This window comes from Pleurodeles waltl, chromosome 12 (genome assembly GCF_031143425.1).
Source record: "Pleurodeles waltl isolate 20211129_DDA chromosome 12, aPleWal1.hap1.20221129, whole genome shotgun sequence".
NCBI lineage: Eukaryota > Metazoa > Chordata > Amphibia > Caudata > Salamandridae > Pleurodeles > Pleurodeles waltl.
Genome location: NC_090451.1, coordinates 682,985,257 through 682,999,000, shown reverse-complemented (window position 1 = coordinate 682,999,000; position 13,744 = coordinate 682,985,257). Strand labels below are relative to the sequence as shown.

At 47.2% G+C, this 13,744-nt stretch overlaps 1 protein-coding gene across 1 annotated transcript in view; it reads right to left on the bottom strand.

The window, feature by feature from the left end:
- DNAH2 (dynein axonemal heavy chain 2) overlaps nt 1-13,744 on the bottom strand; it is a 1,666,550-nt gene that overhangs the window by 1,557,833 nt on the left and 94,973 nt on the right. Inside the window, exon 4 of the mRNA XM_069218683.1 lies at nt 12,191-12,361. Within this exon, the coding sequence (XP_069074784.1) occupies nt 12,191-12,361 (171 nt within the window). The remainder of the gene's footprint in view (nt 1-12,190; nt 12,362-13,744) is intronic.

Below are 13,744 nucleotides of genomic sequence, written 5' to 3'. Positions count from 1 at the left end.
AGTCTAAACAGTAATGTCCTGTAAACGTATGGACAGACTTCCATGTAGCAGCCTTACAAATCTCAGATATCGGAACATTGTTAAGGAGAGCAGCAGTAGACGCTTTTCCCCTTGTGGAATGTGCTCTAGGCCGCGCTAGTAATTGTTTATTAGCTAGCTGGTAAGTATTAACAATACAAGAAACTATCCATCTTGATATTGTTCGCTTAGATGCTGCCTCTCCTGTCCTTAAATGACCATAGTTTACAAACAAGCGGTTAGAGTGTCTAATCGATTTTGTCTTGTCCAGATAAAATTTCAGCACTCTTTTCAAGTCTAATGAGTGCAATGCTTTCTCTGCCGGAGTCTCCGGATTGGGAAAGAACGTCTGTAAAGATATGGTCTGATTGATATGGAATTCTGACACCACCTTCGGAAGGAAAAATGGGTGAGTTCGTAGAACCACTCTATTGTCATGAAAAACCGTGTACGGTTCTTTTGAAGACAAGGCCTGGATTTCACTGACCCTCCTCGCTGAAGTAATGGCCACTAGAAAAGCCGTCTTCCACGTAAGGTGTTGTAAAGAGGCCTTATGTATAGGCTCGCAAGGAGGGCCCATAAGTTTTGCCAGGACTACGTTCAGTTCCCATGGAGGAGAAGGTCTCCGAATTGGCGGAAAAACTTTCTTCAAACCTTCTAAGAAATCCTTGACTACAGGTTTTGTAAAGAAGGATTCATGAGAAGGCGACTTGCGATAGGCCGTAATAGCAGACAAATGTACCTTAATAGATGATACCTGCAGACCGGACTTCGCTAGATGAAGCAAATAGGACAGTATGACATCCTCCTGCGCCCGTATGGGATTATGGCCTTGCTGACAGCACCATATGTAGAATCTCTTCCACTTAAAAGCGTAAGAACGCCGCGGGGAAGGCCGTTTGGACTCTTTCAATATGTTCATGCACTCCTGCGAGAGCCCTAGGTGCCCATACTGCAGGAATTCAGGAGCCATGCTGTTAAGCTCAGAGAGGGTAGGTTGGGATGTAGAATCCTGCCCTCCATTCTGCTCAGAAGATCCGGTCTGCACGGCAGCCTCCTGTGAGGTTTTGAATTGTCGGGGCCATTGTGGCGCTATAAGAATCATTCTGGTCCTGGATCTGTAAAGTTTGCTGATCACTGCCGGAATGAGGGGAATCGGCAGAAAAGCGTAGAGAAATATCCCTGACCAGTCGATCAACAGGGCATTCCCTCGCGATCCCGGACGGTAGAACCTGGATGCGAAGTCTGGGCATTTCTGGTTTACTTCGTCTGCGAAGAGATCCAGTTGAGGCCGACCCCATTGCGCGAAGATGTATTCTGCGACTTCCCCGTGTAGGACCCAATCGTGAACGTCCTCCAGGTGTCTGCTCAGAAAATCTGCTTCCACGTTTTGCTGACCTGGCAGATGAACTGCTGTAATTGACATTCCTCTGGCCAGGAGCCAATGCCATATCGCTTGTGACTCTCGCGATAGGGGTAGGGACCTCGTTCCCCCTTGTTTGTTCAAGTAATACATCGTGGTTGTATTGTCCGTCTGTATCAATAGAGTTTTCCCCTGAATTAGCGGTATGAAAGACTTGAGAGCCAGATGGACCGCTCTGAGTTCTAGCAGATTGATGTGGTACTGCTTTTCCTTGTCTGACCACAGACCCTGCGCTTGAAAGGGATCCAGATGAGCCCCCCATCCCTGAAGAGACGCATCCGTTACTAGGGTGTCGGATGGAAGCACCTGGTGAAACGGAGCACCCACTGACAGGTGAGGTCTGTGCATCCACCATCTCAATGACTGAAGTGCTACCGCCGGTAGCTGCACTGTGTCCTCCCAGCGACCTGTTCTCTGGCTCCAGTTGGTCTCCAATGCCTCTTGGAGGGGTCTCATGTGGAGTCTGGCATTTGGGACAATAAAAATGCATGATGCCATGGAGCCCAGCAGCGATGTCACCTGACGTGCCGTAGGTGCGTTGGCTCTCAACAGGTCCTGACACTTACTGTCTATTGAGGATAGTCGTTCCTCCGAAGGATACACTTTTTGGAGTTCTGTGTTTATGATAGCTCCTAGGTAGTGAAGATTCTGTGTTGGAATCAAGGTTGACTTCTGGTAATTGACCTGAAGACCTAGAGCTTCGCAAACTCCTAGTACAATGTCCCGATGGCTTCTCGCCTGCTCCGGAGAAGAAGCCTTCAGTAGCCAGTCGTCTAGGTATGGATATATGTATATCCTTTGTCTTCGAAGATGCGCCGCCACCACTGCCATACATTTCGAGAAAACTCTTGGGGCAGATTTCAGGCCAAAGGGTAGAACTCTGAACTGGTAATGCTGTAACGCTACTCGGAAGCGCAGGAATTTTCGATGTTTGGGAGCTATTGGGATGTGAAAGTACGCATCCTGCAGGTCGATGGACCACATCCAGTCTCCCTGATGCAGTTGAGGGAAAATCTGGTGAAGCGCTAGCATTCTGAACTTCTGCTTCTTTATGTATTTGTTCAGCAGCCGTAGGTCCAGAATTGGCCTGAAAACGCCCTCTCGACCCTTCTTCGCCACCAGAAAGTAACGGGAGTAGACCCCCTGTCCTCTGTGTGCAGGTGGAACCTTTTCTATGGCATTCTTTTTTAGGAGGGCGAGAGCCTCCTTGCGTAGCAAGCTGAGATGAGATGGATTGTCTTTGGTTGGTGGCAAGTGTGGTGGAGGCTGTTTGAAAAGAAGAGAATAGCCATGTTCGACAATATTGAGCACCCATTTGTCTCTTGTGATAGAGTGCCACTCGTGAAGATAAGCTGTAATACTTCCCCCCCACCGGAGTGGTGTACAGTGCCGAGGGAAGCGAGATTTCATTGCTTGGTGGGTGCTTTCGGAGTGGACTGTTGACGTCTACTTGACCCTCGCTCCCTTGTGTTTCTCCGTTGAAAAAGAGAGCGTCCCTGTCGTTGCTGTGACCTTTGCGACCAATGAGGGGTTTGAACCCTCTGCTGGAAAGGGCGCCTGTCATACGGCCTGTACCTCCGCCTGAAATCTTTCTTTCTTTCCAGGCCCACCGCTCTCATGGTATCCACCTCGGTCTTCATGCGGGCCATCTCTTCGTCTGCATGGGCACCGAATAGAGAGTTCCCGGCAAATGGGAGATTCAGGATGCGTTGTTGTGCTTCCTGTTTCAAACCAGTGAGCCTCAGCCAGGAAGATCTCCTTGCACAGATTCCATGTGCGTACCCATGAGCAGCCAAATCCGCCCCGTCTGCTGCCGCGCTGATAACCTGGTTGGATACCAGGCATCCTTCTTGTAGTATCTCCTGGAAATCTTGTCTGTCCTCTCTGGGCAATTTTTCTGTGAATCTACTGAGAGAGTCCCACAGAGAACGATCATACCTGCCCAGGAGCGCAGACGCACTGGAGACTTTCATTGCCGAAGCCGCCGTCCCGCATATCTTTCTCCCCAGAGAGTCTAGATGCCTGCTCTCTTTATCCGGGGGTACCGTGGATGAAGATGCCACCGAGTGGGTCTTTCGGGCGGCAGCTATTATAACCTAGTCCGGTGGCGGATCCTTCCTGAGGAACAAAGGGTCCTGTTCGGGAGCCTTGTATTTTTTGAGAATCCTAGCCGGGGCAGACTTAAGCGAGGCTGGGGCCAGAAAAGTGTCCATGGTTGGCTGCAACAAACCAGGCACTAGAGGCAGCAACTTTTTCGACGCTGATCTCTGTTGCAGAGTCTCAAAGATGACCGATGAGGAGGTAGATGGTTCTGGAACCTCTATGTTGAGTTTCTGCGCTCCTCTTAGCAACACCTCGTTGAACGTGGTAATGTCATCCACCGGTGAGACTCTAGCAGGTGGTGAATCTGTTAGGGTGGGTGAGTAACGCCCGACAGATGAACCTGATGAAGACCAAGAGGGTGATCTTCTTCTTGACCGAGACCTGGATCTTCGTTGAGAGCGAGACCTGCTGCGAGACGCTGTAGCAGAGCGCCTAGGCCTCGCTGTCGGTTGGCGAGGAGCAGAACGAGCCCGTTCTGCCCTGGCTGTCGGTGATGGCGTTCTTGGCAGGGAGGCAGTAGGTGAATACATTCGCGAATATTGCGAATCTGGGGAGGCCGCTGGTCTGTTAAGGCTCTCCAGCCATCTCGGAGATAGATTGATGGGCGAGACATGCCCAGATGATGCCGCTCTTGACTGAGAAGAGTCGCTCGGTATGGAGACCACTGGAGATGGCGCCTTGTCTGGAATGGGGCGATGTTCTGCTCCCTGTGAGACAGGTAAAACCTGAGTCGACGTCGATGGCTGTTTCGACGTCGAAGGGCGCCCAGCCGGTTGCTCTTGCCTCGACGTTGAGTGCCTCGACGCAGAGTGCCTTGACGTCGAACGGCGATCCTTGGACCTCGACCTGCTCGCCGTCGTGTGCCTTGACGTGGAGCGGTGGGAGGTCGACGGCGGATGTCTCTCGTGCCGTCGTGGTGATTTCGACGTCGTGTGTCCTGACGTCGGGGGGCGCACAGCCTTTGGCGGCGACCGGGCACGCCGGCGATGGCTCGACGTCGATCGGCGGGCTGCCGTCGACGGAGACCTGCCCCTGCGCTGATGTTCCCTCGACGCTGTTTCCTTCGACGTCGGGTGTGTCGCCGTCGACGGCGATCTATGCCGGTGAGACGGTGGTAGCGACGACGTCGACGGTGAACAAACAGGTACTTTCCTACCTGCGGACGTCGACCGAGCCATTCTCTCTTGAGAATGGCCTTCTGGTTGTCTGGGAAGTGAGGAGGACGATGTTCTTTGCCTCTCCTGAAGCCCATGTAGCCGGATCTTCTCTCTGTCTTTCAGAGTCCTCTTAGACATGTTCTTGCAGTACTTACAAGTGTCAGGGCAGTGACTCTGTGGCAGGCACACTATGCACAGAGAGTGGGGATCTGACTGGGCCTTCTTCTTCCCACAAGCAGGGCATTTGACAAAAAGTGAAGGCATTTTTCTGTCAGGAAAAACCTGCCTAGCTCAGACAAAGATGTTATTTGTCGAGTGAAAAGTGAAAAAACGCTTTTTTAAAGAATTTTTCTGAAAAAAAACTCAGAAAAACTGAGAGCTCAATGCTCCAGGATCCTCTCAGAAGAAGCCGGAAAAAAGAACTGACCTAACTGTGAACCAACTGTCACCTTTCCTTCACCCCTGAGGCATGGTGGGATACTGGAGGTGCTCAGGGTCTTAAAGGCACGGTGCCAAAGTTTTTATGGTTCTCCTGTGTTAACCTGCATGCAGCCTATTGGCTAAGAATGCTTCATTGTTTTTCAATGCAGTTTTTTCTATTTTTTCTCTAGAGTTTGCTGCTGCTTACTTCCCTAAGCCTAGTTTTAGGAGCTTGGGTAGATATTTATGCTCTATTGTAGTCTTTATTATATAAAAAAAAAAAAAAAAAAAAACTTCATAGAAATAAAGCATTTTAGCCTGTTTTTAACATGATAGCCTGCATGACTGTTTGTTACACATGTATTATATGTGTGTATTTTATATATGCTCCGGGGTCCCCGCACGGGGGCGGGAATATTCAATGTTTATGACTATTGATGAGGATCCCCTGGAAGAGAACTTATTAACCACTTTTACTCCTCTCACAGATGCTATAAATGCCAATTTTCTTTCTAAAATTAAATCTGGCTCTCCTTTGGACCCTGCCCCTCCAACTGTTCTCCTACGGGTATTGGATATTATTGTCCCTCCGCTTACAAAAATTTTGAATCACTCTCTATCCTCTGGTTCCCTTCCTCAATCTTTCAAACACGCTATTATTAAGCCTCTCTTAAAAAAGCCTAAACTAAATCCTTCTTTATTAGAAAACTACAGACCCATCGCTCTTCTTCCCATTTCGGCTAAGATCTTGGAGAAGCATGTTAATTCTCAACTAACCTGCTATCTTGAGAGCCATGAGCTACTACATCCCACCCAAATGGGCTTTAGAACTCAACACAGCACCGAGTCGGCTCGCCAACTTTTGGATCAAGGGGCTCAAGTGGCTATTATTTTACTTGATCTCAGCACAGCTTTCGATACGGTGGATCACAATCTTTTCTGCTGCAGACTCTCAGAAATAGGGATAAGAGACTCAGCCCTGTCCTGGTTCTCCTCTTTTCTTAAAGACAGATCCTTTCAGGTTCTCGATTGTACCTTTTTCTCTAAAGTTCTCCCACTGACTTGTGGAGTCCCTCAGGGCTCTTCCCTGAGTCCAACACTTTTTAATGTCTATTTATCCCTGCTGGCCAAAGTGATTGCTCCCTACAACCTCTCTTTGGTTACCTATGCTGACGACACTCAATTAGTGGTGTCCCTCTCTAGCCTTGGAGATTCATCCGCTGCTAATCTCTCTTGTTGCATGAAGGACATTGGCGATTGGATGATTAAATCTAAACTAAAATTCAATGATGGGAAGTCGGAAGTCATGGTCCTGGGCAATGGCCCCCTTGCTTCTCCCCTTTCATCATTTTCAGAAGCATTTAACAATCTCCCTTCTCCCAAAACACATGTAAAAAGTCTTGGCTTGTGGCTGGATCCTCGACTTACTATGGATTTCCAAGTAAACAAAATCTCTTCCACTTGCTTTGGTCTTCTAAGGGCTCTCAGGAAGATCCTTAATATTCTACCTTTTACGGCCAGAAGAATTCTTATTCAAACTTCTCAGAATAATAAACCCACACTGATGCCAGTGTTGGATTTGTTAAAAGATACACACAAAGGGCATCTTAGAGACGCCCCCTGTATTTTACCCAATTGTCCAGTGCAGGACTGACTGGTCTGTGCCAGCCTGCTGCTGAGAGATGAGTTTCTGACCCCATGTGGTGAGGGCCTTTGTGCTCTCTGAGGCCAGAAACAAAGCCTGCACTGGGTGGAGATGCTTAACACCTCCCCCCTGCAGGAACTGTAACACCTAGCAGTGAGCCTCAAAGGCTCAAGCTTCGTGTTACAATGCCCCAGGGCACTCCAGCTAGTGGAGATGCCCGCCTCCTGGACACAGCCCCCACTTTTGGTGGCAAGTCCAGGGGAGATAATGAGAAAAACAAGGAGGGGTCACCCACCAGTCAGGACAGCCCCTAAGGTGTCCTGAGCTGAGGTGACCTCTGCCTTTAGAAATCCTCCATCTTGGTTTTGGAGGATTCCCCCAATAGGATTAGGGATGTGCCCCCCTCCCCACAGGGAGGAGGCACAAAGAGGGTGTAGCCACCCTCAAGGACAGTAGCCATTGGCTACTGCCCTCCCAGACCTAAACACACCCCTAAATTCAGTATTTAGGGGCGCCCCAGAACCTAGGAAATCAGATTCCTGGAACCTTAAAACCTCCCAGACCTAAACACACCCCTAAATTGAGTATTTAGGAGCTCCCAGAACCGAGGAAGATAGATTCCTGCAACCTAAAGAAGAAGAAGGACTGCTGACCTGAAGCCCTGCAGAGAAGACAGAGACGACAAGTGCCTTGGCCCCAGCCCTACCGGCGTGTCTCCCAACTTCGAAGAAAACTGCAACAGCGACGCATCCAACAGGGACCAGCGACCTCTGAAGCCTCAGAGGACTGCCCTGCACCCAAGGAACAAGAAACTCCCGTGAACAGCGGCTCTGTTCAACACCAGCTACTTCTTGGCAACAAAGAAGCAACTTCCAAAGACTTCACGTTTCCCGCCGGAAGCGTGAGACTTCACCCTCTGCACCCAACGCCCCTGGCTCGACCTGCAGAAAACCAACACCTCAGGGAGGACTCCCTGGCGGCTGCGAGCCCGTGAGTAACCAGAGACGACCCCCCTGAGTCCCCACAGCGACACCTGCAGAGAGAATCCAGAGGATCCCCCTGACCGCGACTGTCTGTAACAAGGGACCTGACGCCTGGAACCAACACTGCACCCGCAGCCCCCAGGACCTGAAGGAACCGAACTCCAGTGCAAGAGCGACACCCAGGCGACCCTCTGCTTAGCCCAGGTGGTGGCTGCCCCAAGGAGCCCCCCCTGTGCCTGCCTGCATCGTTGAAGTGACCCCTGGGTCTCTCCATTAGTTCCTATACAAAACCCAACGCCTGTTTGCAAACTGCACCCAGCCGCCCCTGTTCCGCTGAGGGTGTACTTTCTGTGCCTTCTTGTGCCCCCCCCGGTGCCCTACAAAACCCCCCTGGTCTGCCCCCCGAGGACGCAGGTACTTACCTGCTGGCAGACTGGAACCGGGGCACCCCTGTTCTCCGTAGAAGCCTATGTGTTTTGGGCACCTCTTTGACCTCTGCACCTGACCGGCCCTGAGCTGCTGGTGTTGTAACTTTGGGGTTGCCTTGAACCCCCAACGGTGGGCTATCTATGCCCCAACTCTGAGACTTGTAAGTGTTTTACTTACCTTCAAAACTAACCTTTCCTTACCTCCCCCAGGAACTGTTGATTTTTGCAGTGTCCACTTTTGAAATAGCTTATTGCCATTTTTACAAAGACTGTGCATGATAATGTGTTCATTCAAAGTTCCTAAAGTATCTAAGTGAAGTACCCTACTTTTAAAGTATTAACTGTAAATCTTGAACCTGTGGTTCTTAAAATAAACTAAGAAAATATATTTTTCAATATAAAAACCTGTTGGCCGGGAGTAAGTCTTTGAGTGTGTGTTCCTCATTTATTGCCTGTGTGTGTACAACAAATGCTTAACACTACCCTCTGATAAGCCTACTGCTCAACCACACTACCACAAAATAGAGCATTAGAATTATCTATTTTTGCCACTATCTTACCTCTAAGCGGAACCCTTGGACTCTGTGCACACTATTTCTTACTTTGAAATAGTATATACAGAGCCAACTTCCTACACCAACCACAAGTTCCTTAACAGCAATTATATATATATATATATATATATATATATATATATATATATATATATATATATATATATATATGTGTATATATATATATATATAAAGTCTTGCCCTGTGAGTCTTCTTAACCCAACACTTGCTGCAATAAGGATTGTGTCTCTTCAAGTGTGGTGCATGGATTGAATTTGCCCTTGAACAAAACTTTTAACTTTGATTACTGAACTATACAGGCCTGAGCAGCATCAGCTCTTAATTGACCAATTCACCCGAAAAAGTCTCTTCTTCAACAGGCTGGTGCGGCTGACATGTCCGAGAATACTCTGACTGACCCCCATCGGGCGCTGTAAAACTTTGCTTCTGGATTGCTTTGGTAAGAATGTGTTCCTTATTACGGTAGTCAGCAAAGTTCACAACCCGATGTCCCCGCATGATACTAAGGTCTTGAGGGGGCATCCTCGAGAATGTGCGACCTAATCAGAGTCCACAAAATGTGAAGTGCACTCATACTTCCCTGAATCTTCTGCGCCTTCAAGGGCCCCTACAAAACAAAAATTGGATCTCTGCGCATAGTTCTCCAACTCATCTACTTTTCCCTGTGAGATCATGAACTTCTTTTGCAAACTTTCTATCTCTTTATCCCAAATCAGCGAGTGGTCCTCCAGATCAGACACCCTTTGTTCCATTCCTTGCAGCCGCTCAGGGATTTGTGAAACGATCTCTTAAATTTTACACCGTCTTTGGTGGAGTATTGCGATTTCACTGCCTGAGAAGACTGAAGCACTTAAATCTCAGCTAGGATTGTTCCAAACAACAGCTGGAGCAAGCCTAAATAAACTGCAGAACTTGGCTGATTGACAAGGATAGAATTAGTAGTAGTGTCCATATCATGCAAATAGAGAGCACCCCCAATTGGCACGTGCAATTGATCTCAATGTTGCACTTCGTCCAGCAGCAATCAGGGCTAGCTGGTACTGGGATGAACCTCCCCCCATCAGGGATTGATTCTGAACAGTTTGAGGCAGGAATTGGCCAGACCTGGTCCCAACTATGTGTAACGATTCTCCCATCAGCATTGAGGCCCCCATGATAAGCCCTCGTGTAGGAGCACCAGCCACATCTGCCCCGGTTTTGGAATGTTTGGCAAATAATGTTAGTTCCTTGTACCTTTATCCAGCCGCTTAAACCCCCCCCCCGACAGCAGCGGAAGTGGTAGGTCAGTAGCATTGCTTATTACTGAGCTGTCTCCACTGCCCTCCTCTGCCTGCACAACTTTATCATGCTGCTTTGTGCCCCAGCTAGGAGAAACTGGTGGGATCTGCTGTTGATCCCGCACTGATTCCCACTGAGAATCACTGGTTGGTAGTATTGCAATCCTTCCAGGATAGTACCCCTGGAACTCAGTGAACTGCGAGCTTCAAGTTCTCCATTGATGCAACACTCTCAGCTATGGCACCCAATAAACTGTCTCTGGACATTGCTTCTTTTGTGTCAGCGAGCAGCAAGAGAATGTGCCTCTGCTGCTCGTCGCTTGGCCTTTTGTGGAGTGGGGTGCCGGTGGTAAGACACCCCCTTAGGTGTTGCTGCCGCATGATGCTAAAACCCCCTGCAATACAGTATCCTTGAGGCAGGAAGCATCCACTGCCAGGCCGCCAAGTAAGAAAGTGAAGTCGAAGATAAGCAAACTATGTCCGTACATGCTGCTGGGGATCCTTCATTAGAGGCCATGGGGACTGTGGGGCAAGGGAAGGAGAGTGCACTGCCAGGAACCCTCCACCCGAGCTGCTGCAGTTTCATCTGGCCCCTGTGGCTGCCAAACCACACATTGCTGCTGCTCCCTGTGTGCCAACCACCAGCCACCTCATGCTAATTGAGTCTCCTGCCACTTCAATCAGGCTGCCGCCAGGAGTCAAACAACAGCTATGTAGTCCCACTACCATTCACACACTTTCCAAACAGCCTCAACGAGCAACAGACACTGGAACCTGGAGATCACTGCGCCACTGCAGCAGAGGGGCAGACCGAAGCGCTCTAGCAGCTGCGCATGAGGGCTCTGCCGCCGCCGACCCTAAATCCGATTCAACCTGCCTTGTTCCCTAATGAAGCACAGAAACAGCCAGCCTCAAATAATGGACAATATCCTAAAAATGATCCATGAGGTTCTAGAGCCACTGGACCTGTCAGCACAATTCACACCATTAACCATAAGACTCTAATCATCATCATCATCTTCTCAAGAATGGAGACTGAGGGGCACGTGCTGGACTAGGTCTCTTACTCTCTTCTTTTGCAGATCCTAATTTGTAAAAACTGACTCATTCAGACCCCACCACTACCTATTATCTTTGGTATGCATCAAGCCTCGATCTTCGACCACTATTAGGAGCAACTAGACCTAATGCTTCAAAATAAAAGTGAATGCCATGTACTGCAGACGAAACAAAATTGTAACTCAAAATCTCAAATCTTGCATACATTTAAAGGCGTATGAATCTACATGAAAAAACTCTATATTTTGCATGGCCTTTTTCGCATTAAAACTAATCCCAACAAAATCAGAGATCCTTCTCTAGCACTCCGAAGACTTTTTATCATCTGTACAAATGATGTATTGAAATACTCACTTGACATCTCATCTTCCTTGGTCAATTACTGTGCATTTATCCAAAATGAACAAAAATAAGCATCCCTCCAGCTCCTTTGAGGAATCCAGATGAGCTGTAGAAATACTGCTTTTCCTCATCTAGACTGAGGTAAAGGAGAATCTCTTAGGGCCATATTTTATATAGCCACTTGATTTGTTAAAGGTGCTGGACACAGAACCACTTTAAGCCGATTTTGAAATAACCTCCACTGGTTTGCCTCAGAAGTAAGTCTACAATTTAGGGTTTCATGCATCATGTAATAAGCCCTCCACTTGGGCTTACCTAGCTACTTGAAGGACAAACTACACCTCAAAGGAGGTCAAAAAGAAACTAGAAGTAAATGTTACCTGGTCCTGGAAATTCCAAAAACAAAAGATCCAAGATGATGGACTAGTCCTTCTCTTCCTTTTATTCAAGGCATTAGAATAGTCTTTCAAATGATTGAAGACTCAATCCCGGCTTTCTATCCTCATGGAAAAACTTAAAAACACATCATTTCTGTCTGGACCTTAATTTCTAACTATTGTCTTTACTCTTTTTCTATTTCCCTTTCTGTCTACTTTCTGTCAGGACAGATTCCGGTTTTTTTTATAAAACCCCCCATTCCCTTGCACAGACTGTGATGTACAAATATTTCAATGAATACATTAATACTTCAAATTACTCACTATACCCACAAGCTAGCCAAGCCATCCAAAATTAAAAAAACAAATAATAAATAACTTACCTGTGTAGGCATGTTCAATTCAACTTTCAGCCCTGCAAGTGGGTCTAAGTAAACAACAAGGAGATTCTCCCCAACGTTCTCTAAAAAGCGATCCATGACCATGTCATGTTCTTCTGTCCACACTATATTCTTCATGCCACTTAATGACACACGTTGCTTAATGTTGGGTTTCTAAAAAGATATAAAGGAAGAAAAGCTCAGATAGCTCTGCAATCAAATCTTATAGCACAAGCTTTCAGATTCTGTGGTGTATCAACTTTTATTTACGGCCACATGCTACCGCGGTGGCCATGAAGACACCACTGCCCACAAGGCTACACAGAAGCTGCCTACTAGAAAAAAAGCCAGGTCTTGACAGTTCTGATGAAGTCATGGTAGCTCTGATGAATTGATGGTAGTTTATTTAGTTACTGTAACAGAATGATGGAGTATTACAGGGAAGCACCAAGAATAAAGGGGAAGCAGTGTTCTGATGTGGTGATGTGAAAAACATGGCTGTCCCAATAGGAAAGATTTTCCAGAGAAAAGGGTGTGTGAGTCAGTGTAGTGGGAGGTATTTCAACGGAGTAGTAGATAGTGTTGCTTGAAGAAGGTATAAAAAAATATGTAGAGAGTCTTGAATTTTATTGTCTTGAAAGCTGGAAGTAGGTGCAGTGTCTTGGCAGCTCCTACATTTTGTACCCATCTTTATCATAAACTCTTTGTTTGGTTCAATGGAACTAAAAATGGTAATGTCATAATAAAAGATGAATACATTAAGGCGATCATTAAATCATTAAAATACTTTAAAAAAAGACAACAATAAATGTTTGGTGTAAGAAATATTGTGTCATCATCTTCAATAGTTGTTTCGGAAGGTGCTCAACATAAAATTTAACACAGTGTGAACAACAACGTCACTGCCCAGATTACTCAAGTAAGAGGGAGCGTAATCACTATATCCAATTCCTGGAGCCAAAAGAATTGGGTGGAGGAACTGCCTCCTCAGCCCTACATACAAAGAGTAGAATTTTAAAAAAGTGCTTTGAAGAGTAAAGACATCACTGGGGCATGGAGGAACCACTCAAAACCATGAGCCCTGACCTAGAAATGCTACCAGAATGTGAACTGTCTTTAAACGAAACCTGGACAATAAAAATGTATGCAACTCACAAGAAATGATTTGCAGATACAGGGCAGGATGTTAGAAAACTTCTGTTGATCTGAAACCACACCAGTCCCCACACTTGGCGCGCATAACATGGGGATGCTGAAAAAAATAACTATTTTGTTCTTACTACTGCCAAAGAAAGTAGGGAGTCAGGGGCAGAAAAGTACTTTACAACACCCAGGGTAGAAAAACTGTTTCGGATATAATTTATCCAGGGTATATGCAGGGCTCGATCCAGAGCCAGGCAACCCACTAGCACTGCTCTGCAAAAATGGGCTTCAGGGTTCCTCCACACTTTAAGCCATAGCAGCAAGTGCTGCAATCTGATGTGATCATTTATGGGACAGAAAGAAGATGATGAAGTTGAATGCGGAAGAGCAAGCAGCCATTTTAAAAACATATTT